Source organism: Salmo salar, chromosome 22 (genome assembly GCF_965601325.2).
Source record: "Salmo salar chromosome 22, fSalSal1, whole genome shotgun sequence".
Classification (NCBI taxonomy): Eukaryota; Metazoa; Chordata; class Actinopteri; order Salmoniformes; family Salmonidae; genus Salmo; species Salmo salar.
In genome coordinates, this window is record NC_138312.1 from 28,478,099 (window position 1) to 28,502,500 (window position 24,402).

The following is a 24,402-nucleotide window of genomic DNA, read 5'->3' on the forward strand; positions in this document are numbered from 1 at the left end:
AAACAAGATAGTTCCATGGAAACGCACCATATGCACACTATAAATGTAAACAAAAAGTCACTGGACAAGTTAATGGAAACATAGCTACTCACGCACGCACACATACACACAGATAATGTTAAATGCTCTCTTCAGGCCTGTTTATCTGCAGCAACATTCAAATCCCGTCTGTCTTCTGTGTAGCTGTGTGTTAAAGTGTAGGCCTGTGTGTGTCAGGTGGGTGTGTGTAACTCTGTCTCTGTGTAGGAGTATAAGGTGGCTGGACACAGCAACAGGCTGCCACCCCCAGACCGGGGGGAGGATGGACAGACCCTCCAAACCAACGAGGACCATCACAGCAGCGACTCTGAGGGTAGGCTGATTTCATGATGAAATTATTTTCTCCTTTTGTTAGTACTTTCATTTTATTATTTTGTGTGAAGCACTTTGTTAACTTCTATCGAAAGCGCTATACAAATAAAGTTGTAATTATTAGGCCCCCCAACACTACCTGATTAAATCTAACATGGCAGTGGGCAAGCATCGCAGTAGTCTAGAGAGGTTTCATTTCCTCATCTCCTCCTTTAGCTACACTGATACAACATGGACGATGCTTGTCCGGTATTTGTTTTCTCCTTTCCTGTTGTTTTACCAGTGAAGTTGAGGGAAAGTAGATGTTTTGTTGGCCACTGACTGGCTGTCCCACCATTCTCTTCCCCTCCTGCAGGCCCCCTATCTGCTCCTGGTGTGGGGGTGTTTGCGGAGGTTCGCGGCCCCCCCTCCTCCGTCCACATCAAGAGGCCCATGAACGCCTTTATGGTCTGGGCCAAAGACGAGAGGAGACGTATTCTACAGGCCTTCCCTGACATGCACAACTCCTCCATCAGCAAGATACTGGGTGAGTACACACACGCACGGGGGACATAAAGCATGCACAAATTGCTCCTCTGGGATTAATGACACGTAAAACACACACACATGCTGTCAGTCAATGTGCACTGTGTGTGTTTATATATAGTCTTTGTATACATATTGTGTGCACTCTCTGTGTGTCACCCGCTGTAGTCCTGGCACAGTGGGGCATGCGAGGCCACAATCTGCCACCTGTTTCCCCTGGCGACAGGAACCTCCTACCACGCACCCACCCCCTCCACACACACACTGCCCACACCCCTTTCCTCTGACCAAACATTCCATTCCATTGTGAAGCGCTGGAGACACTCAAGCCATCGCTCCCTCCTCATTACATTTTAGTCATTTAGCAGACGCTCTTATCCAGAGCGACTTACAGTAGTGAATGCATACATTTCATGCATTTTTTTTTTTGTACTGGCCCCCCGTGGGAATCGAACCCACAACCCTGGCGTTGCACACACCATGCTGGCGTTGCAAACACCATGCTCTACCAACTGAGCCACAGGGAAGGCATCATCTAATGTAGCCAACCCCTTTCTCTGTAGGTCACTGGAAGTCTATGTCCAACTAGTAGAACCAGATGTACTCTTTCACACACTAAGATCTCTGTTCTTTAGTCTGACATTGTCTCTCTCCTGCCAGGAACTAGATGGAAGTCTATGTCTAACCAGGAGAAGCAGCCCTACTATGAAGAGCAGGCCAGGCTGAGCCGACAGCACCTGGAGCGTTACCCCGACTACAAGTACAAACCCCGCCCCAAACGCACCTGCATCGTGGAGGGGCGGAGACTCAGGGTGGGCGAGTACAAAGCCATGATGAAGAACCGGAGACAGGAGCAGAGAGGGACATACCCACACAGGTAACACACACAGATGATGTTCTGTTTGTGTGGCCCTGACAGTGAAGAGAACCTGCTATTATGCAGAGAGCTCTTAGTGAAATTAAACAATAGAAACTGTTCCCTTCCCACATGCTTTTTCTGTAAGAACACAAACAAACCCACTGTGGTTAAATAGAAGTGCAGGGCTACAGCTGGTTATGTTAGTCTCATAGTGATTAAAACTCTGCGCTATTGTTCTGATTGTAAAACTGCACTTGAGTAGCAGCAGCTTTTAGTGGTTTGTTAACAGTCCTCTTCTCTGGGTATGGACTTGTCCTGAGACATGGTGGTAGACTCCTACATACAGCCATGTCTCAGGGCAAACGCCTATCCAGTCCTTTCAGATTTTGACAAGGATTTGGGATTTGGCGTACGTTACAGCACCAGTGTCCCATCTCTTCCTGTTTTTCAGCCAATCAGAGCCACAGCAGCTGCACTACACCCCCGGCGAGGGCCAATACCCAGGCGGTGGTGGGGCGGTCTCCATGGCAACGGTGCCATTCCACCCCACGCTATTGGAGCACTACCTGCCGCGAGGGCTGGAGGCTCCGCCTAGTCGCAGACCTGAGGGACAGGCCACGCCCACTCCTCTCCCCAGAGAGAGGGAGAGACCGCCATACAGTGAGGGGGAGGAGAGCGACGGAGGAGAGAGAAGTGAGGGAGAGCTAGTGCTCCTCACTGACTGACAGAGAGAAGGGAAGAGGTGTGTGTGTGTGTAGAGAAGTGAATGAAAAGGGGTGTGTCTGTAGAAGGGGATCTTGGACCATATCAAGTGTGTCATATGACCATGTCAGCAGAGCCTGTGTCTGTCCCAACACTCTAAGATGAATCCCATTCTTTATCTAATCACTGATCTGGTCACAGAAGACTAGGGTCTAAACTAATAGTCCTCACTTTTAGATCAGTGAGAGTCAAGAAATGGACTATAGTAAAAGCCCCACCCTTATAAAATAATACAATTGGACATTGATCAAACACACACACCAGTCCTATCTGTGTATGTTTATTTTTCCTACAAACAGATGTTGTCATCCCAGATGTTAGTTGTTGGTAATCTGCTGTAGGCCCACCAGTATCTGTTATTCAGCCCTACATGTCAAACCTTTCTCATTCTCCCCCATAGTTCACAATGAAATCAATAAGGCTAGACTAGCAGGGGAATCTTCTTGAGAGTAACCAGACTAGAGGAGGAGCCCATCCTTCTCTGACTGGCTGGACAGGTTACGGTTACTATGAGAGTTGTTTGTTACAATATTAAAGATGTGTCATTGACACATGAATCTGGCAGCTAAATCTAAAAGATCGTGGGTCATATGATATATTGGGCTATTCATGTTGCTGCTACGTACCTTATCAACAGGGTAGGAGTGTAGCTAGTGATAAAAGGCACATTCACAATGTGTAGCGGACACTCACAATGTGGAATGAGTTGAGATCGACTGGTTTAGACTGGCAGTCCATTATTGTCCCCTACAAGCATTGACGTAGATGTTTCCCTTAAGCACAGATCAATATCCGGATCCTTATAAACCTGAAACATTAAGGCCGGGGTATTAAAAATATCTGACCGAGTATCAGTAGTTAGGGAGAGATCTGATTGAGATTCTGAAGGAGTGCTTCCCTCTGCTGTTTGGGATGAGCACAACACCATGAAATATCCATATTTCATTTTCAATTATTACACAGATGACCTAGTCTGTGGTGATTAGAGGTTGAATAATCCTCATTATTAGCCGATGCACTGTCAGAATGCACTTCCACTCAACACTCATCTCCTTTCCAAAACAGACCCAAAGGCTTCACCTAAATAATCAAGTGGCCTTCTCATCTCAAATACTCCTCTTCATATGCACTAACAAAACAGAGGATAAGTAAAAGCAATAGGGGAGAATCCTCCTGCGAGTTTTTCACTTGTCGAGTTATTTTACATCGGTGCAAGTGGAGTAGGGGAGGCGAGGAATTCACTTTAGATTATCGAGATGCACCCAATGTTTCAGTTATTGCACTTGCGATAGTCTATCAGCAGTTACATCTAGTGTAATGAGGATAAATGTTTAAGGAATCCCCTTCCAAGCCCTTATTCTAGATTCATCTAATCCTTCTCTATTCTCTAATTGTGTACAAGCTGTAAGTGTGTGTATCTTTCAATCAATTTATTTTGGACCCAGGTTTACAATGTACTCGTCACAGAATGTTTTACAAATGTTCTGTAAAATGTATGTATCTCCGTATGTGTTGGGAGTATTGAACTCAAAGGTTGGCCTGAACACCTTGTCTGTGTACCCTGACATCCTGGCCTCTTGTCTTGACCACAGCTGTTTCTCTGTCCATGTACTGCAGTCAGTCACTGTAGGGCCATTTGGCTTCACAAACAGGGATCCATCTCAAAAGTCCTACGTCACTTCCTTTCCTTAATCAGTGCAGATGGAGAAACCAAAATAGGAAGCCACTTTAGACTATTGGGATGCAGCCTTCGTCACAATGTGCTGGACGTCAGATTTCTGATGTAATCTCCATGTTAACGGAGACAGGCTTGTGGTTAGTTGCTGTCACACTGCAGTAAAACCTTTGTGCGTTAATTGGGGAGTACTATAGTATGAAGTTGCACCTGGACACTGATCTATGGTCAGTTTTACATTTGCACCAATAAATGTTAAGGCTATGATGTGGGTGGGGTAGACTGATCCTAGGTCTGTGGCTGACAACTTCTACCCAGAACCAAGGGGATGGCACTGTTAGGAGAGGCTGGGACTGTGTACATAGACAAATATCAGATGAACATTTTTATATAATTACAGAAAAACTTTGTCACCTGTTGTCACACCTGCTGATGTAAATATAGACTTTATTTTGTTTAAGAGCCTGTGTAATCTAAAGGTGTACATTTTCCAAGTTGTGGTTTGTTTTTAGAAAATAATAAATAGCTTGTTATTTGTGCCCAAGTTATTTTTCTTTGTGTGTACATCTTTGCTTGCTGTTTCCCACACCATACTGACTCCCAAAGGAGGTTACCGTGGGGACTTTCCACCCCAGTCCTTGTGGTATGCCTCCATCCATTTCATACTGTGTTTTTTTATATAGTCTATCATCAGCCGGGCTTGTAGTAAAACAACCTCTTTATGCTATAATCAGTCATAATGACAAATTACTAACCAACTGTATAGAAATGGGAAATAAAGGACACTTTCTCTGTAGTCTTGAGGGCAGCGAGAGGCCACTTTACTAGAGGATGTTGGAACGTGTCAGTATGCTCCTCAGTAGTGTGTGAGGATGCTGCAGTGTTGTGTATTGGAATGTGTTTTTAGTAGAGGATATCCTCCGTAGTGGAGCCCCCCTGGCAGTCTTCCTTCCCCATCTCAGGGCCAGGTCAGCTGACAGAAAGAGAGCGGTGATGCTTATTACCCCCCACCAAGGTTAAACCATCTCCAACAGGGTGGCTATTGTTCAAAAATACTATTAACAAAGTCTTAGGTATAAAAACGGAATAACTGCCATCCATACAAGTTTTTTTTAATGGAAATATTTACTTTACTTAAATGACTCTCCCAGAAGTTTGGAGGATCACTGTAGTCAGATTTTCACAGTATTTACAACCTGTCTCCTCTCCGCTGGCCTTTAATGCTACAGCGTCCTCTTCAGGAGTGGCTGACTCCCTACACACGCCAGCACAAACATCACATACATCTTAATGTTGGGCCCTCTTTTACAGATTCTAATGAACAGTTAGAAAGTAAAATCAAGTTCTGTACAGTGGGTTTTCAAGTTAAGCCAGTTTAGTACATTCACACACAAGTTAATTTCAAATGAACTGCAAGCCTTGACGCTAACCATTTTGGTATGTACTGTATATATTTTTTTTAAATGAAAGAAAGCCAATGACCGGTTCACCCAATAAATACCTCCTTTAAACATTTCTAGTCTAAAAACACCATCAGGATATAAGCCTTCCATAGCCAGCACATATCCTATGCTGGAATAACAAGAATAATAAAATCAGGTACCACATTAGTACACACCTCAGTTCCGAACCTTAACTAACTTTAATGAATGACTGAATGCAACGTCTTCTTGGACACCCTCAATAAAACTAATGGAAATCAAACCTCTTTCAATGCTCTTCCAGTGAAGGCATATGATGTAGTGTATGGTACTGCTATATAGCTACTTCTACAGTAGGGTCCGATTCTTCAACTCGCTCCCGTCCATGTGCCCTCAAAGATCTGAGAGGGTTGGATAAGTGTCAGGCTGGAGGGTGTTTCCACCATCTTACTATCAAAAAATGGTACACACCATTTACACTTATCTAAAGCTTTAAAATCTGCCTTGGGGAGGTAACACAGGCATAGGCAGAATGTGGGGAAAGTTTGAGAATAGAAAAGCAGCCTTAACCTTCTGTATTATACCCATCACATCAATAAGTGGGTGCATTTCCATGAAACCCAGGATCATTTTTGGTTGATTGAGCGTTCAGAAAGCAGACTCATTTATAACACCACTATCAGGCCATGTTATTAAGGATAGAAGTAAGTTATGTCGCTTTCTAATCACAAATGTGATTTTAACCATTAATCCCAATTTATTCATACCTGTTGCAATATTTACCCTTTAACAAAAAAAAACTGATGTTCTTGATCAGTTAACTTGTTTGGCCATCAGTGACTTCTGAATAGGAAGCACACAGACCCCAGGGAGTGCTTTGGTGCATAGAACATCAACCACCTTATCATACTCTTATGGTCAGTCTCAATCTAAAAGTGGCTTCTCCTACTCATCTCTCCTTAAAAATCACCAAACACAGGATGAAAGCAACACAGAGATGCACCCTAACAGGAGAATACAGTTTTAGTTTCAATTGAAATGTTACGGTCCATTCAAAGGAAACACATTCACATATATACATTTATGATAAACAAGAATTCATTACGCTCTTCAATCAGCACTAGTCAACTCTCGGTTCAACCCAAGGTCTACTGGCAAATATCACGTAGAGCAGATGGGGAGTTGTGACTCACCTAAAGCCTGTCAAAGTAATGTCTCTGTCCATAATGGTCTTACAACCTTGATACAAGAGGGATTGGCCTGGACCATCCATTTAGGAAACACTACAATAAAAGGTTCTTCTCACAACCAACTCCACTCACTCATAAAAACCCTGCAACGCTGACTCAGAGGGGTAAAAGGTTTGGAATGTTGCAGATAGAAATGTATCGTATGGAAATGGACCCAATCCTACATCATATGTACGAGTCATTTCCATTCCATTTGTTGCATTTCTATATGTTGTGGATGCTCTGCTTAGCACTACTCCAGTGGTCAAAAACCCTGGTCCTGGAGAGTTGCAGGCTTTTGTTCCAGCACAGCATTAACACACCGATGATTAGTGGAACCATGTGTGTTAGTATCTGTAGTGTTGCCGTATAGGACCAGAGTTGGTGACAATGGCTTTACTCCATCTACCCTCCCAGCCTGTACGGCTGGTGACAAGGGACAAAAAGGCGAGCTCTTCTGAGTCGGTCCCAGCCCAGAGCCAAGAGGCTGCTCAGGGACTCAGGCTCACCACGTTGCAAGACAACATATTTTGGCGTTTACTAGGGGAACAAAGAGGCCTGGCACACGAGGCTAGTGACTCCTCATAACAACCAGGCAGGAACTGCAGGGAGTCCTTCTCTTCAACATTGTGTTGAATTTTTTTTAAATAATAATAAATGATTAACTCATGTTAGTTACTGACAGGTGAGAGAGACTTCTTGACTCCAGGCCAGAGTTATGGGCCTGGCCTGCTCAGGCTGGTAAGCCACAGTCTGCTGAATGATTGATGTCCCCCCTGTCAGACTGGTGAATTATTAACCCCGTCAGTAACAGGAGACAACCAGGGGAGGGCAATGCAGGGGTCAGCACTCCCTTTCTCCCCCTAGTGGTGATTTGGAAGAATCACAGGGCAGGCTGGACAATATACAGGTAACTGCCAAAATAAAGGAAACACCAACATAAAGTGTCTTAATAGGGCGTTGGGCCACCACAAGCCAGAACAGCTTCAATGCACCTTAGCATAGATTCTACAAGTGTCTGGAACTCTTGAAATGCCATAAGTTGGTGTTTTGTTGATGGCGCCGTTCCAGAATCTCCCATAAGTGTTCAATTGGGTTTAGATATGGTGACAGACGGCCATGGCATATGGTTTACATTGTTTTCATGCTCATCAAACCATTCAGTGACTACTTGTGATCTGTGGATGGGGGAATTGTCATCCTATGGGGGCATAGCCATGTAGTCAGAATAATGACCATTTTACCCACCATTTTTATGCATTAACCTAAGCATAATGGAATGTTAATTCCTTAATTAACTCAGGAGCCACACCTGTGTGGAAGCACATGCTTTCAATATATGCTGCATTTACGCAAGCGTTTCCATTATTTTGGCAGTTATGCGTATCTCCATACTTTAACATGGCTCTCCTCTCTAGCCTCCATTTTTTATGTTGACCCTCTGATCTTAGAGTGCTTGTTGGAGAGGAAAGAGCCAACCTAAGGTGACACTTAAAAGCACTGAATTGCAAAAAAATTCAGATAGAGAAAACTGAACTAGGGCTGAATGCCTGGATGGAGAGGTCAGAACTGGTCTGGAGGGGCTTGCTGCCTGGGGTAAGGAAGGGTGTTGGAGTTATTTGGTCCAGCGACCCTCCAAAGACCTGTGTGCTGTGATGCCAGCTAGAGAAGTGACTGCTGGCTTAGTGTGGACTTCCTGCTGTCTTGTCCTTGGTCACCTCACTCACATCCTCATAGACAAGCTTCAGAACAAAAACATCAGCCCAGGATTAGTGGTCCCAGACCCTTTGAAGCCTTCAGTTGCTCTGACCTAACACATAGTTTCATTAATGAGGTTTAAGTAACCTCATTATATAAGGTTTTGGCTCCTTTTTAGGGAAGTTGTAACTTGATAGGGGGTGGGGAGAGGTTGGGATGTTATAGTAAGTATGTGCACATCAGGCAAAAGTCCCTTCCCAGCCAATCAAGAGAGAGGGGAGAGGAGGAAGCGATATAGGGCAGAAGGAGGAGAGAGAAAGGGGAGGAAGAGGGGTAAAGAGGGGGGAAGGGGTGTGACAGGGGTGATTGAGGTTGGGATTTTCCGAATGGTCTGTGAGGAGTGGAAAGTTCAACAGAGCGAGTCACCATAACCATAAAAGCTAAAGTGGTGGAAAAGAGGCTAAGAGGGAGAACGGAGCCCTGGTTTAAAGTTTAGCATCAGTGACGCAAAGCTGCTCCCTGCAACTGAAGATGCTCTGTCGTCAGACATTTTAAACTACCATATCACTGTCCTGGCTAGCCCCTCTCTTCCCATCACATTTACAGTCCCTTTACTGCAAAGCAACTACTTGCCAGTACTAAATCAACCCCTAGCCCCTAGGCACTTTGTGTAGATCTGAGAGAATGGACTTAACGTTAGTGTTCACTCAGTTTGCGGGACCTTTTTTCTAGTTATTTTTTGTCTCGCTTTTGTAAAGTTTGATGTATACCATAAACACCAATTTCAAGGTGGCTCCATTACCAAATCGCAAAAGAAATCCTCTTAGATCAGTGCCAAAGCTGAGGGCTAGGGGGTTGACGATGACTGCCTCCTCTGTCCCACAGCACACCCTTTGAGCAGCGACAGCCAAAGCGCAAACCCAGAAACCACATATACATAACTGTCTGCACACTGTCCTCCATGTCGGCACCAAAAACGAGTGTTCCAGCTACCTGTCTGTCTGGGGAATGAATCTCACTGGGTCAATCAATTCTTCACAGAATAAATCAAATATAAAAAATGAAAACACACCAACCGTGGCAGATTGGGAAATCTTGAGTGGTGAGACTGGTGGACTGAGTTGAATAGGAATAAAATAGTATTTTATGTTGGGGTCCATGCACACTCTGTCCCTTTAATGTTATAACCTACAAGTGTCAAAGTCATTCCACGGAGGGCCAAGTGTCTCTAGGTTTCCGTTGAACTTGATTGATGAATAAAGGTCACTAATTAGCAAAGAACTTCCCACACCTGGTTGTCTAGGGCTTTATTGAAAGGAAAAACCAAAACCAGCATACACTAGGCTCTCAATGGAATGAGTTTGACACCGCTGCCTTAACCACATACTCAGCCCTAAACATTAACCCCAACCCTTGTCCCCCATCCCCAGCCCAGTCCTCTCCTGCTCAAAGTGGGTCTGCTCCCCTGGCCAGTGCCGGTGATGGGGTACCTCTCTTCTCTTGTATTCCTCTCATTCTGGGATCTGTAGGGCCATCGCTGCAGGCTTGGTCTTGAAGTATTGGTTGAAACGCAGCACAGCATAGCTGAAGGAGAGAGAGTGAAAAGATGGAAGGTGGAGGGAGAAAGAGTGTGAGGGAAGGAAGAACATGTTGAAAGAGACCAGAAGAGAGAGTTAAACACCCATTCTGACTAAATGAGTGCACAAACTATCCAATAGCAGCCCTAACAATACCCCAGACAGATCCCATTGACTAGCTGCTAAACTGTCAGAGCAATGTGTCACTCATACAGGCAGGGGCACAGAGTGACCGGGGGGACAGTTCTGTCGTCACTGCAGGACTGATTGGGTTGCAGACACTCAAACCACCAGCCTGTGGGTCAGTTACACCTCTGCAGGTCCCTGGGGGAAGCAGGGAGAAGACAGCTCTCTCTCTAATCAACTGCTCCTTTCTCACTATTTCCACAGGCGCTTACTCCCCTTTCCATCTCTCACTGTGTGGAAACCATGTGTAGTGGAGATTGTACTCTACGACAGACTTTGACTGAGTTTTGGTATGTCTTTCACAGTAAGAGATCCCTTTCACTCACATGCAACACAGGCAGACAGGCCAACCAACGTATTTTAACAAGGGACCATAACACACATGCACTTACCCCAGGAAGTCAAAATTTATGGAAGAGTACTTGGCCTGGATGAGTGCCCAGAAGCCCCAAAAGAAGTGTGACGCCTATAGAGAGAGGTCAGTGGTTAGACAGGACCAAACTGATCAGCCCAGTACTAACACGTGTGTGTGTGTGTGAGAGAGAGAGAGCGAGCAGTGACCACAGTGGTGTGAGCGACAGTGTGTTCCTCACCAGGGCAAACTTGTTGACCTGTACGTAGAGAGTCTCGAGCTCTCTGTCGCTGACCTCCTCTCCTTTCTTAGTGGACGCCTTGTACGCGTGCAGATACACACGCAGCCACTCCAGCTGCATCTCACGGCTAGGATACAGCCCATAGTCCAGCTCGCTCATACCTGAACACACACACACACACACACACATTATATATGATGTACAGAACATGTCATGACTAAGATACAGCCCATGTATCTCCTCTTACCTGCAAACTCGTTGAAGTGGTTCCCGATGTCAAAGGCCTGATAGTTGTAACTAGAGTATTCATAGTCTATGAACCGGACATGGCCTGGAGAAAAAAAAAAGAGGGGTTTGAAAGAAAATTTGTGATAATGTTACAAATTTTTACTATTATGTTGTCAAACACTGGAGTTACTGACTTTTTTTTTGAAGATTTGACTCTTTGCGGTTATAGATGACAATGTTCTACTAGAAATGTGCATCTTCCCTTTTGAAGACGATTCAATACGTATCTAGATACATGGGCTCCAATAACAAAGGTTTTAGTTAGAAACTAATCGGTGATTCGGTATGATGCAATACGAAGCAAACATTTATTACATAAATACAGATTTTCCATTCCAAATTAAAATCTTCTGCTAATGAGCCTCACACATATATATACACACACACAGTACCAGTCAAAAGTTTGGACACACCTACTCATTCAAGGGTTTTTATTTTTGCTATTTTCTACATTGGAGAATAATAGTGAAGACATCAAAACTATGAAATAACACATATGGAATTATGTAGTAACCAAAAAAAGTGTTAAAATCAACATATTTTATATTTGAGATTCTACAAAGTAGCCACCCTTTACCTTGACAGCTTTGCACACCCTTGGCATTCTCTCAACCAGCTTCATGAGGTAGTCACCTGGAATGCATTTCAATTAACAGGTGTGCCTTGTTAAAAGTTAATATGTGGAATTTATTTTCTTAATGCGTTTGAGCCAAATCAGTTGTTATGTGACAAGGTAAAGGTGGTATACAGAAGATAGCCCTATTTGGTAAAAGACCAAGTCCATATTATGTCAAGAACAGCTCAAATAAGCAAAGAGAAACGGCATTCCATCATTACTTTAAGACATGAAGGTCAGTCAAAGTGGAAAATGTAAAGAACTTTGAAAGCGCAGTCGCAAAAAAACATCAAGCGGTATGATGAAACCCTTGAATGAGTAGGTGTGTCCAAACTTTTGACCGGTACTGTATATGTGATGTATATGGTGTATGTGGGTACCGCTACGCCATATGGGAAACTGGGCAACTACCACCCCAGCATCAGATGGCTTTTTGTCCCACCACCCCCCCACACTCTGAAATCACCATCACCCACTAATTATACTGAACAAAAATGTAATTGCAACATGTAAAGTGTTGGTCCCATGTTTCATGAGCTGAAATAAAATATCCAAGAAATGTTGCATACACACAAAAAGCTTATTTTGCAAAACATTTTGTGCATACATTTTTACATCCCTGTTAGTGAGCATTTCTCCTTTGCCAAGATAATCCATCCACCTGACAGATGTGGCATATCAACAAGCTGATTTAACAGCATGATCATTACACAGGTACACCTTGTGCCGGGGACAATAACAGGCCACTCTAAAATGTGACGAGATCCTGAGGCCCACTATTGTGACATTCATCTGCCGCCATCACGTTTCAGCATGATAATGCACGGCCCTATGTCACAAGGCTCTGTACACAATTTCTGGAAGCTTAAAATGTCCCAGTTCTTCCATGGCCTGCACACTCACCAGACATGTCACCCATTGAGCATGTTTGGGATGCTCTGGATTGAAGTGTACAACAGCGCGTTCCAGTTCCCACCAATGTCTTGCAACTTCACACAGCCATTGAAGAACAGTGGGACAACATTCCACAGGCCACAATCAACATCCAGATCAACTCTATGTGAAGGAGATGTGAACACATCAGATACTGTTTTTCTGATCCACGCCCCTACCTTTTTTTTAAGGTATCTGTGACGAACAGATGCATAGCTGTATTCCCATTCATGTGAAATCCATAGATTAGGGCCTAATGAATTTATTTTAATTGACTGATTTTCTAATGAACTCAGTAAAATCTTTGAAATTGCCGCATTTATATTTTTGCTCAGTATTAGTTATTTTTTCAGATGAAGTGTTAAAAATTACCTATGACTAAGCCAATGAATCTACAGCACAATTTTGGATTTCACCCATAATCTAATGGTTTAGACTGCTTCTTCTCCTACTTCGACCATACATTGCGGGTAGCAAAAGTGATTTACCCTGTTTATCAAAAAATTGCCATATACACACCGATTGTTTCAAGCTAAACTACCAAAACTATTGTAGATGGTAAACCTGATCAAAATAAAATAACCCCAATCAGCATGTTGCCTACCTATAGCCATATGAGAGTTGTCTCTCCGGCAGTATGCTACTTTATTCTGGTAAAATACAACTTTCAACAGCGCATTTGATAAAATGTTACCTTGCAAATTACATTAGTTGTCACACAACTAATAAAGCCTAATATTGCGCAAGTAATTTTACAAAACATATATGTCCTTGTTTTTGAAAGAAAAGCACATTTTTTTGTCCATTAAAATAGCATCAAATTGATCAGAAATACAGTGTAGACATTGTTAATGTTGTAAATGACTATTGTAGCTGGAAACGGCAGATTTTTTATGGAATATCTACATAGGCGTACGGAGGCCAATTATCAGCAACCATCACTCCTGTATTCCAATGGCACGTGGTGTTCGCTAATTGAAGTTTATTTTAAAAGGCTAATTGATCATTAGAAAACCCTTTTACAATTATGTTAGCACAGCTGAAAACTGTTGTGCTGATTTTAAAGAAGCAATTAAACTGGCCTTCTTTAGACTAGTTGAGTATCTGGAGCATCAGCATTTGTGGGTTCGATTACAGGCTCAAAATGGCCAGAAACAAAAAACTTTCTTCTGAAACTCGTCAGTCTAATCTTGTTCTGAGAAATTAAGGCTATTCCATGCGAGAAGTGGCCAAGAAACTGAAGATCTCGTACAACGCTGTGTATTACTCCATTCACAGGACAGAGCAAACTGGCTCTAAACAGAATAGAAAGAGTCGGAGGCCCCGGTGCACAACTGAACAAGAGGACAAGTACATTAGAGTGGCTAGTTTGAGAAACAGATGACGCACAAGTCCTCAACTGCCAGCTTCATTAAATAGTACCCGCAAAACACCAGTCTCAACATCACCAGTGAAGAGGAGACTCCAGGATGCTGGCCTTCTAGGCAGAGTTGCAAAGAAAAAGCCATATCCCAGACTGGCCAATAAAAAAGAAAAGATTAAGATGGGCAAAAGAACACAGACACTTCCCAGAGGAACTCTGCCTAGAAGGCCAGCATCCCGGAGTCGCCTCTTCACTGTTGACGTTGAGACTGGTGTTTTGCTGGTACTATTTAATGAAGCTTCCAGTTTTCAGCTGTGCTAACATAATTGCAAAAGGGTTTTCTAACGATCAATTAGCCTTTTAAAATGATCAACTTGGATTAGCTAACACAGGAGTGATGGTTGCTGATAATGGGCCTCCGTACGCCTCCGTTGATATTCCTTTTTTTTTTTTTTTTTTAAAGCAGTTTCCAGCTACAATAGTCATATATTAACATTAACAATGTCTACACTATTTCTGATCAATTTGATGTTATTTTAAAATGGACAATAAATTAGCTTTTCTTTCAAAAATAAGGACATTTCTAAGTGACCTCAAACCTTTGAACGGTAGAGTGTGTGTGTGTGTGTGTGTGTGTGTGTGTGTGTGTGTGTGTACACATATACGTACGTATGAAAGTATATATATATATATATATATATATATATATATATATATATATATATATATATATATATATATATATATATATATATATATATATACACACATACATACACACACCCATTTTTCACCCCAATTTCCTGATATGCAATTGGTAGTTACAGTATTGTCCCATCGCTGAAACTCCCGTACGGACTTGGGAGAGGCGAAGGTCGAGAGCCATGCGTCCTCCTAAACATGACCCTGCCAAGCCGCACTGCTTCTTCACACACTGCTCGCTTAGGGATAGGCGTCCCGTCAACGGGACAGTTGTAAATCATGCAGCGCCTTGCGTCACGATCGCAGATTTTAAAGAAACAACAAATGTCGGTACATATATTAAAGTGTCTTATATCGGCTAAAAGCTTAAATTCTTGTTAATATAACTTCACTGTCCAATTTACAGTAGCTATTACTGCGAAAAAATGTCATGCTATTGTTTGAGGACAGCTCCTAACAACAAAACACTTTATTTACCGCGATAGGTTTGATAAATTTACCTCTGAAGGTGAAATGTGTACTTACATTCTGAAATCTTGCTCTGATTTATCATCCAAAAGGGTCCCAGAGATAACATGAAGTGTCATTTTGTTAGATAAAATCCTTTTTCCATATCCTAAAAAGGTCCATATAGCATGCACGATCGATTTTGTATTTCTGCTCGTTCAATTTGCAAATAAAGGAATCTGTGAAAATCTAACCCTAAACGTTGTTTCAACCAGTCAAACCACATTCATATATATTCCTCAGAGATCCTAGAACATAACCAGACTTCACTATACCATTAGGGGTGTAGTATATCCTATAGGACATCAAATTTGGTCAGAGAGCAACGCCTTCATGGTACCGCCGATGACGCGGGCGGTCTTCACTTGATCGACTAACTTTGTCAAATAAGCACCAATCGGGGTCAACAAAGCTACCTAGATAGCCAATGAGCTGGGCTTTACGGGAGTATCCGGAAACCCTGTATCTGTCGTAAAATGTAGCTACTAACCTTGTGTGACAGCATGCCTTTTCCTTTTAGACAAAAATTATAAGGATATTCAGAGTTATGAAGTTATGAAAACGGGTTGTTTTGCAAATGTTGAACTTATAATATGGCTACTAATACTGGAAAAGCTAAATCAAAGTCCAAGTATGCAGATTTGACGATATTCTTGCAGAAAAATGTAATATGAATGCAAATGTCTCCTTCACGATTTGCCCAAATGTACCTGGGTGACTTCACACGAAATGTCATGAAGTTCGCCCACAGTTCATGTTATCCGTCTGAAGCGTCACACATACACTGCTGCCATCTTGTGGACACCATCGGAATTACAACCAGAGTGATTGCTAGAACTGGGACCTTTCTGTTGCATTTCAAAGATGGTGGTAGGGGATTTTTTATTTATTTTTTATTTTCTTCTATCAGATCTATTGTGTTATATTCTCCTACATTCAATTCACATTTCCACAAACTTCAAAGTGTTTCCTTTCAAATGGTACCAAGAATTTACATATCCTTGCTACAGGCAATTAGATTTGGGTATGTCATTTTAGGCGAAAACTGAAAAAAAAAAGGGGCTATCCCACTTAACCCAGAAACAGGCAGCACCAATGTGTTGGAGGAAACACTGCACAACTGGCAACCCTGTCAGCGTGCATGCGCCAGGAGTAGCTAGAGCGCGATAGGACAAGGACATCCCGGCCGGACAAACCATCCCCTAACCTGGACGACGCTGGGCCAATTGTGCGTCGCCTCAAGGGTCTCCCGGTCGCGGCCGGCTGCGACACATCCGGGATCGAACCCGGATCTTTAATGACGCCTCAAGCACTGCAGTGCCTTAGACCGCTGCGCTACTCAGGAGGCGCCCATTTTACTAACATTTGAATGCTGAAGATGACTTGCAAATGTGCCAGATCAGAATTAGGCATACCTCTCGTTGGGCAGTGCACCAAGCTGCACACAGCGCGCACTTTGACTAGGCTACTGATATTGCCTGGGTTTGTTTGGTTTGCAAAATGACTGTCTAACATAATTACATGCTTAGTTCCACAGTGAAGGAGAGGATGCAGTTGTCACAAATGATGAGTGGTATTTTCGGAAGGTAGAAATAAAGGAATTTGAACAAAACAATTGTGAACCGGCAATTCATAACGTTTTAATAGATTTTCTGACCGATGCATGCTACATTTGCGTTGCTTTGGGGTCCCTCGGACTCAATTCTTAAACATTTCAACCAGGGACCAATGCCTATCGTGAATTGTTACATCCCTATGTTCTATCTTGTGCTAGGCAGTATACTGTATTTTACTATATACACCGGTACTGATGGTGTACGCCAGCAGCCGTCCAGGGGCACCCTCCTCCACGGCTCAGCCAGTCACTGACCAAAGGAAGCAAGGTCTTGGGCCCTCCTCCACCTCCCCGAGGATCCCGACACCATCCACTGCTACATGTGCGTTGAGTCAGGCTTGCATGAGTCGAAGCAAACCTCCTCCTCCCCCCTGCCTCCTTTCCCCTCTTCCTTCCCCATTGTATTCCATCACGACCACCACCGTCTTGGGCAGCTCAATGGTGAGATTTTGTCCGGCCTGCGGCCTGTGGGCAGACCAAGGTCCATTGTTACCGTGTCCAAGACAACTCCCTCCTGCAAACAGTTCTAGCCAGCTACTCTACTATTGGCACCGAAGTTGGATATAACGTCATTCGCTTTCGGCAATCTGAAGAATTGAAGGAGGACTACAACTTTCTCTTGAACATCCTTGTCTGCAAAGGGAAGAGAACATTAATCTCTAGCCCCCTGCCGTGCTATAGAAGGGGTTTGGAACATTACAGCCACCTAGCTGCCCTAAACAAGTTCCTGAAGAAACTCTGCAAAGACAGGAATGTCTCCTTTTGTGACAAATTTGACTTGCTGTGGGAGCAACCAACAATCTTTAAAAGATGGGATTCACCCTTACCGCAGGGGTTCCAGGATTATCTCCATCAACATAGCGAACTGCTCAAGAGACTGACGGTCTGGGTTTGGTAGCGTTCCAGTCCTCCCTGTCATAATAAGCAACAGAGGACATGGAAATCGTATTATATCCCAGAGAAATAGAAGTGCAGTGAATGTAAGTAACCTAATCTATGTTCCTATAACTGTTAGCGCTGAGGGTATTATCTGCAATAATCATATGCATATAGAATTGAATTCCACGGTTTGCACTGAAACTGCCTGCCTTAGGAAGAAGCCCGCTGTGGGCAGCCCACCCAGTACCATTGACTCAAATGTAAATGTCACTGACATGTCTCCCTCGGATCAGCCTCTCAGAATAGCACTAAAAACAAACAAGCAACCCAGAAAAGGACAAAAATAAGTGCCCATATTAACACAGACCCCTTCCCCTTTTTGTTACGTTAAAGCCTTATTCTAAAATGGATTAAATTATTATTTGTCTTTTTAAATGCCTTATTTAAGTATTCAGACCCTTTGCTATGAGACTCAAAATTTAGCTCAGATGCATCCTGTTTCCATTGATCATCCTTAAGATGTTTCTACAACTTGGAGTCCATCTGTAGTTATTTCAAGAAGGGCTTTCATCAGGGACGTAACCAAGAACCCGATGGTCACTTTGACAGAGCTCCGGAGTTCCTCTGCAGAGATAGGAGAACCTTCCAGAAAAACAACCATCTCTGCAGCACTCCACCAATCAGGCCTTTATGGTAGAACGGAAGCCACTCCTCAGCAAAAGGCACATAACAGCCCGCTTGGAGTTTGCCAAAAGGCACCTAAAGGAAACAAGATTCTCTGGTCTGATGAAACCAAGATTGAACTCTTTGGCCTGAATGCCAAGTGTCACGTTTGGAGGGAACCTGGCACCATCCCTACGGTGAAGCATGGTGGCAGCATCATGCTGTGGGGATGTTTTTCAGCAGCAGGGACTGGGAGACTAGTTAGGACCGAGGGAATGATGAACGGAGCAAAGTACAGAGAGATCCTTGATGAAAACCTGCTCCAGAGCGCTCAGGACCTCAGACTGGGGCGAAGGTTCACCTTCCAACAGGACATCGACCCTAAGCACACAGCCAAGACAACGCAGGAGTGGCTTCGGGACAAGTCTCAATGTCCTTGAGTGGCCCAGCCAGATCCCGGACTTGAACCCGATTGAACTCTAGAGACATGAAAATAGCTGTGCAGCGACACTCCCCATCCAACCTGACAGAGCTTGAGCGGATCTGCAGAGAAGAATGTGAGAAACTCCCCAAATACAGGTTTGACAAGCTTGTAGCATCACACCTAAGAAGACTTGTCTGTAATCCCTGCCAAAGGTGCTTCAACAAAGTACTGAGTAAAGCATCTGAATACTTATGTAAATATGTATTTCAGTTCTTTATTTTAATACATTTGCCACAATTTCTAAAATAACCTGTTTTTGCTTTGTCATTATGGAGTAGTGTGTGTAAATTGACACGGAACAAAAACAATTGAATCCATTTAAGAATACGGCTGTAACATAACAACATTTTGAAAAAGTCAAGTGGTCTGAATACTTTGAATGCACTGTATGTAGTTCAGTCCTTGACTAATAATGTTCTGTACTATATATTATTTCACGTGGACCCCAGGAAGAGTAGTTGTTTCAGCAGCTAATGGGGATCCTAATAAATACCAATACATGGGCCGGTTTAAGTTTTTACTTTACTTTCTGTAATGGTATCTGAATGTTTGAATAGTTTGTTAAATGTGACACTGTGTGTAGTCAATTTTTATAAATTTACTCCACTACTTGAGTTCTCTCTCCCTCCATGCCGCTTTCCACACAGACCTAGCTCCGCCCCGTCACTCAAGGAGCACATTTGTTTTTGCTCGACCATGAGACACTTGTGTTCAGTCTGCATGGTCAATGCAACACATGCTACAATGTTGATGACAATGATGCTGTTTCCACTTTAGGTCTTAACCCTTTAGACCCCAATAGAATTCTAGAATATTGCTATGCTGCGAATTTCCAAGATAAAGCTCATTTTCTCACACATTTCAAAACAGCCATAGCTCAAAAACAAAGAACAAATTACAATTACAAGTTAACTGAGTTTAAAAGAGCTCAACCTCTACTTTAATATGACACCACATTCACACTCACTCAAAATGTTCTAAGTATAATATATTATACTTATACGTATTATTTACATTAAATATAAAAAATATTAAATATTAAAAAATATTAAAAACATCCAAAATGTGACCAGAGGACAATATACAGAAAGTATTTCAAAACCCACACAAAGTAGACTATTTAATTGTTACACAAGTAAGAATAGTTGTCAATGTACAAATGTAAACAACAATTCAGAGACTACTTCAAAATGAACTGTTCGTCGGGAGCTTCATGAAATGGGTTCCCATGGCAGAGCAGCCGCACACAAGCCTAAGATCACCATGCGCAATGCCAAGTGTCGGCTGGAGTGGTGTAAAGATTGCCTCCATTGGACTCTGGAGCAGTGGAAATTAGTTCTATGGAGTGATGAATCACGCTTCGCGATCTGGCAGTCCGACGGATGAATCTGGGTTTGGCGGATGCCAGGCGAACGCTACCTGCCCCAATGCACAGTGCCAACTGTAAAGTTTGGTGGAGGAGAAATAATGGTTCGGGCTAATCCCCTTAGTTCCGGTGAAGGAAAATCTTAACTTCTTTGTGATAGGGGGCAGTATAACAGAACTCATATGGCAGGCCAAAACCTGAGAGGATTCCATGCAGGAAGTGCCCTGTGACAATTTATTGTCCTTCTGTTGCATCTCTATCGACATTACAGCATCTGTGCTGTAACGTGACACTTTCTAAGGCTTCCATTGTCTCTCTAAAGCCGCCAGAAAGTGGAATGGGGTGTCTGCGGGGTGTCTGCGGTCCCTGGGCAAAGTATAGGAGCAGAGTTTGTAAGTGGTCAGCCTGGGGACAGTGAGACTGGAGATGCGCGTTCACGAGACTTCTCAATTTTTTTATTTTCAGTATTTGAATGAATACAACGTTGCCCGGTTGGAATATTAGCGGTATTTTATGAGAAAAATAGCATAAAAATGTATTTTAAACAGCATTTGACATGCTTCTAAGTACGGTAATGGAATATTTCAAAAACAATTCTCACGAAATGCGCTCGCGCGTTACCCTTCGGATAGTGACCTGAACGCACAAACAAAACGGAGGTATTTGGATATAACTATGGATTATTTGGAACCAAAACAACATTTGTTGTTGAAGTAGAAGTCCTGGGAGTGCATTCTGACGAAGAACAGCAAAGGTAATCCAATTTCTCTAATAGTAATTCTGAGTTTAGGTGACCCCGAAGTTGGCGGATGTCAAAATAGCTAGCCATGATGGCCGAGCTATGTACTCAGAATATTGCAAAATGTGCTTTCGCCCCAAAAGCTATTTTAAAATCGGACATAGCGATTGCATAAAGGAGTTCTGTATCTATAATTCTTAAAATAATTATGTATTTTGTCAACGTTTATCGTGAGTAATTTAGTAAATCAACAGAAGTTTTCGGTGGGTATGCTAGTTTTGAACATCACATGCTGGTTTTTGATATAAATATGAACTTGATTGAACAAAACATGCAAAACATGCATGTATTGTATAACAATGTCCTAGGAGTGTCATCTGATGAAGATCAAAGGTTAGTGCTGCATTTAGCTGTGGTTTGGGTTTATGTGACATATATGCTTGCTTGGAAAATGGCTGTGGATTATTTGTGTCTATGTACTCTCCTAACAATCTAATGTTTTGCTTTCGCTGTAAAGCCTTTTGGAAATCGGACAACGTGGTTCGATTCAGGAGAAGTGTATCTATAAAATGGTGTAAAATAGTCCTATGTTTGAGAACTTTGAATTATGACATTTTGTGGTTTTAAATTTGGCGCTCTGATTTTTCACTGGCTGTTGAATAGTGTGGGACGATTTCGTCCCACCTCCCCTAGAGAGGTTAATGCTACAGCATACAATGACATTCTAGACAATTCTGTGCTTCCAGCTTTGTGGCAACAGTTCGGGGAAGGCCCTTTCCTGTTTCAGCATGACAATGTCCCCTTGCACAAAGCGAGGTCCATGTGGAAAAACTTGACTGGCCTGCACAGAGCCCTGACCTCAACCCCATCGAACACATTTGGGATGAATTGGAACGCCGACTGTGAGCCAGGCCTAATCGCTCAACATCAGTGCCCGACCTCACTAATGCTCTTGTGGCTGAATGGAAGCAAGTCCCGCAGCAATGTTCCAACATCTAGTGGAAAGCCTTCCCAGAAGAGTGGAGGCTGTTATAGCAGCAAAGGGGGGACCAACTCCATTTATTGCCCATGATTTTGGAATTAAATGTTTGATGAGAAGGTGACCACATACTTTCGGTCCAAATTATTTGAGCTCCACCGCTGCTGTTTTAACCTGTACCATCCAAGTTATCATGACAGGACTTTCTAATCTGAGAGCCATTCCCCAAGTTTCACAGCATCAAATATATATCTACTGTTTACGTTTTCAAAGTGCAAGGACGTGTCCGAATCAGTACCCCTAACCAACATAGATACAGCGTCTTTCACAGTGAAAAGTCGAGTCCTCTTCGGCGCCATCATTTTTTTTTTTCAAATGACAGCATACCCTGTTTCTGGTTGATGACAACAGCCACGCGAATACGACAACAAGTTGATAGCACGTTCATTTTGCGATATTGACACAGATAGTATTGTTAGAAAAACAAGGCCATTTGTGGCCGCTATAGTAATTTAAAGAAAAGCCATTGACGGCCGCTATGGGCTCTAAAGAGTTAATATAAATCCACCAGAGTTCTATAATTACGCTATTAGTTTGTTTCTTACATCTGCAAACTGCTAGTTTGTATTTTCTTAACAATTTGTGGCTAAATCGTGTCAGCCGCTAATGCTAATAGCGCGTTAGCTAGCTAATAAAATGTACTGAGTCAGAGCAAACGTAGCCAATCTGATACCAATGACGATGCAGGCCTAAATCAGCATGTTGTTTGTGCAACAGTACCTTCGAAACCAAAGACGATTAGACAAAGCATGAATGTGTTAGCTACATGAAATAGCTAAGAGAAAACATTTGATGAAGCCAAAGATTATAGGATCCCCTAGGAAACACTGACAAACACTGTTTCCTAACCTGTCACAATAACTCTTCCCTGGCATTTTCATTCATTGTCATGTCAAACACTGTATTCAAAGTGCCCACTAGTATAATTTAACTATATCATTATAATAATCATTCTATTTTCATGATCCCAACTGTTCACCCAAGTGTTTTGATCTAAATTGCAAGTCAAATCGCAACTGCAACATTTGGTTAAAAATAATGCCTAGATTTTTAGCCAATATTGTGCAGTCCTGTGTGGCAGTGTGGAAATGATCTGAAATGAACACAGGAAAAGCAGAAATTGGTGAAAATGCCAAAAATGATTTTGGTTAAAGTTTAATTGAACAGTATACAGTGCATTCGGAAAGTATTCAGACCCCTTGACTTTTTCCAAATGTTGTTATATTACTGCCTTGTTATAAAATTGATTAAATTGTGTGCCCCCCCATCAATCTATACACAATACCCTATAATGGCAAAGCAAAAACAGGTTTTAGAAATGTTTGCAAATAAATAAATATACATTTCATAAGTATTCAGACCCTTCACTCAGTACTTTGTTGAAGCACCTGTGGCAGCAACTACAGCCTCGACTCTTCTTGGGTATGATGCTGCAAGCTTGGCACACCTGTATTTGGGGAGTTTCTCCCATTCTCTGCAGATCCTCGCAAGCGCTGTCAGGTTGGATGGGGAGTGTTGCTGCACAGCTATTTTCATGTCTCTCCAGGGATGTTTGATCGGGTTCAAACATGGGCTCTGGCTGGGCCACTCAAGGACATTCAGAGACTTGTCCCAAAGCCACTCCTGCGTTGTCTTGGCTGTGTGCTCAGGGTCATTGTCCTGTTGGAAGGTGAACCTTTTCCCCAGTCTGAGGTCCTGAGCTCTCTGGAACAGGTTTCCACATCAAGGATCTCTCTGTACTTTGCTCAGTTAATCTTTCCCTTGATACTGACTAGTCTCCCAGTCCCTGCCGTTGAAAAACATCCCCACAGCATGATGCTGCCACCACCACCATGCTTCACCATAGGGATGGTGTCAGGTTTTATCCAGACGTGACGCTTGGTATTCAGGTCAAAGAGTTCAATCTTGGTTTCATCAGACCAGAGAATCTTTGCCTTTTGGCAAACTCCAAGTGGGCTGTCATGTGCCTTTTACTGAAGAGTGGCTTCAGTCTGGCCACTATCATAAAAGGCCTGATTGGTGGAGTGCTGCAGAGATGGGAGAACCTTCAAGGGAGAACCTTCAAGGACAACCATCTCCAAGAAGGAACTCTGGAGCTCTGTCAAAGTGACGATCGGGTTCTTGGTCACCTCCCTGACCAAGGCCCTTCTCCCCCGATTGCTCAGTTTGGCTGGGCGGACAGCTCTAGAAAGAATCTTGGAGGTTGCAAACTTCTTCCATTTAAGAATGATGGAGGCCATTGTGTTATTGGGGACCTTCAATGCTGCAGACATTTTTTGGTACCCTTCCCCAGATCGGTGCCCCGACACAAACCTGTCTCGGGGGCTCTAGG

At 43.0% G+C, this 24,402-nt stretch overlaps 2 protein-coding genes across 5 annotated transcripts in view; one reads left to right on the forward strand and one right to left on the reverse strand.

The window, feature by feature from the left end:
• LOC106583120 (transcription factor SOX-13) overlaps nt 1-4,711 on the forward strand; it is a 72,974-nt gene extending 68,263 nt beyond the window's left edge. For all 4 annotated transcript variants that reach the window (XM_014166952.3, XM_045705601.2, XM_045705600.2 and 1 more), the window contains 4 exons: nt 247-352; nt 707-877; nt 1,537-1,753; nt 2,187-4,711. In XM_014166952.3, the coding sequence (XP_014022427.2) occupies nt 247-352; nt 707-877; nt 1,537-1,753; nt 2,187-2,460 (768 nt within the window). In that variant the 3' untranslated portion in view covers nt 2,461-4,711. The remainder of the gene's footprint in view (nt 1-246; nt 353-706; nt 878-1,536; nt 1,754-2,186) is intronic.
• A 557-nt stretch (nt 4,712-5,268) lies between these two features.
• The window catches only part of LOC106583121 (ethanolamine kinase 1), a 37,744-nt gene continuing 18,610 nt past the window's right edge, over nt 5,269-24,402 (reverse strand). The window contains exons 6-9 of the mRNA XM_014166953.3: nt 11,124-11,207; nt 10,877-11,037; nt 10,676-10,749; nt 5,269-10,104 (exon numbers count right to left, since the gene is read on the reverse strand). Of these exons, the coding sequence (XP_014022428.1) occupies nt 10,032-10,104; nt 10,676-10,749; nt 10,877-11,037; nt 11,124-11,207 (392 nt within the window). The 3' untranslated portion in view covers nt 5,269-10,031. The remainder of the gene's footprint in view (nt 10,105-10,675; nt 10,750-10,876; nt 11,038-11,123; nt 11,208-24,402) is intronic.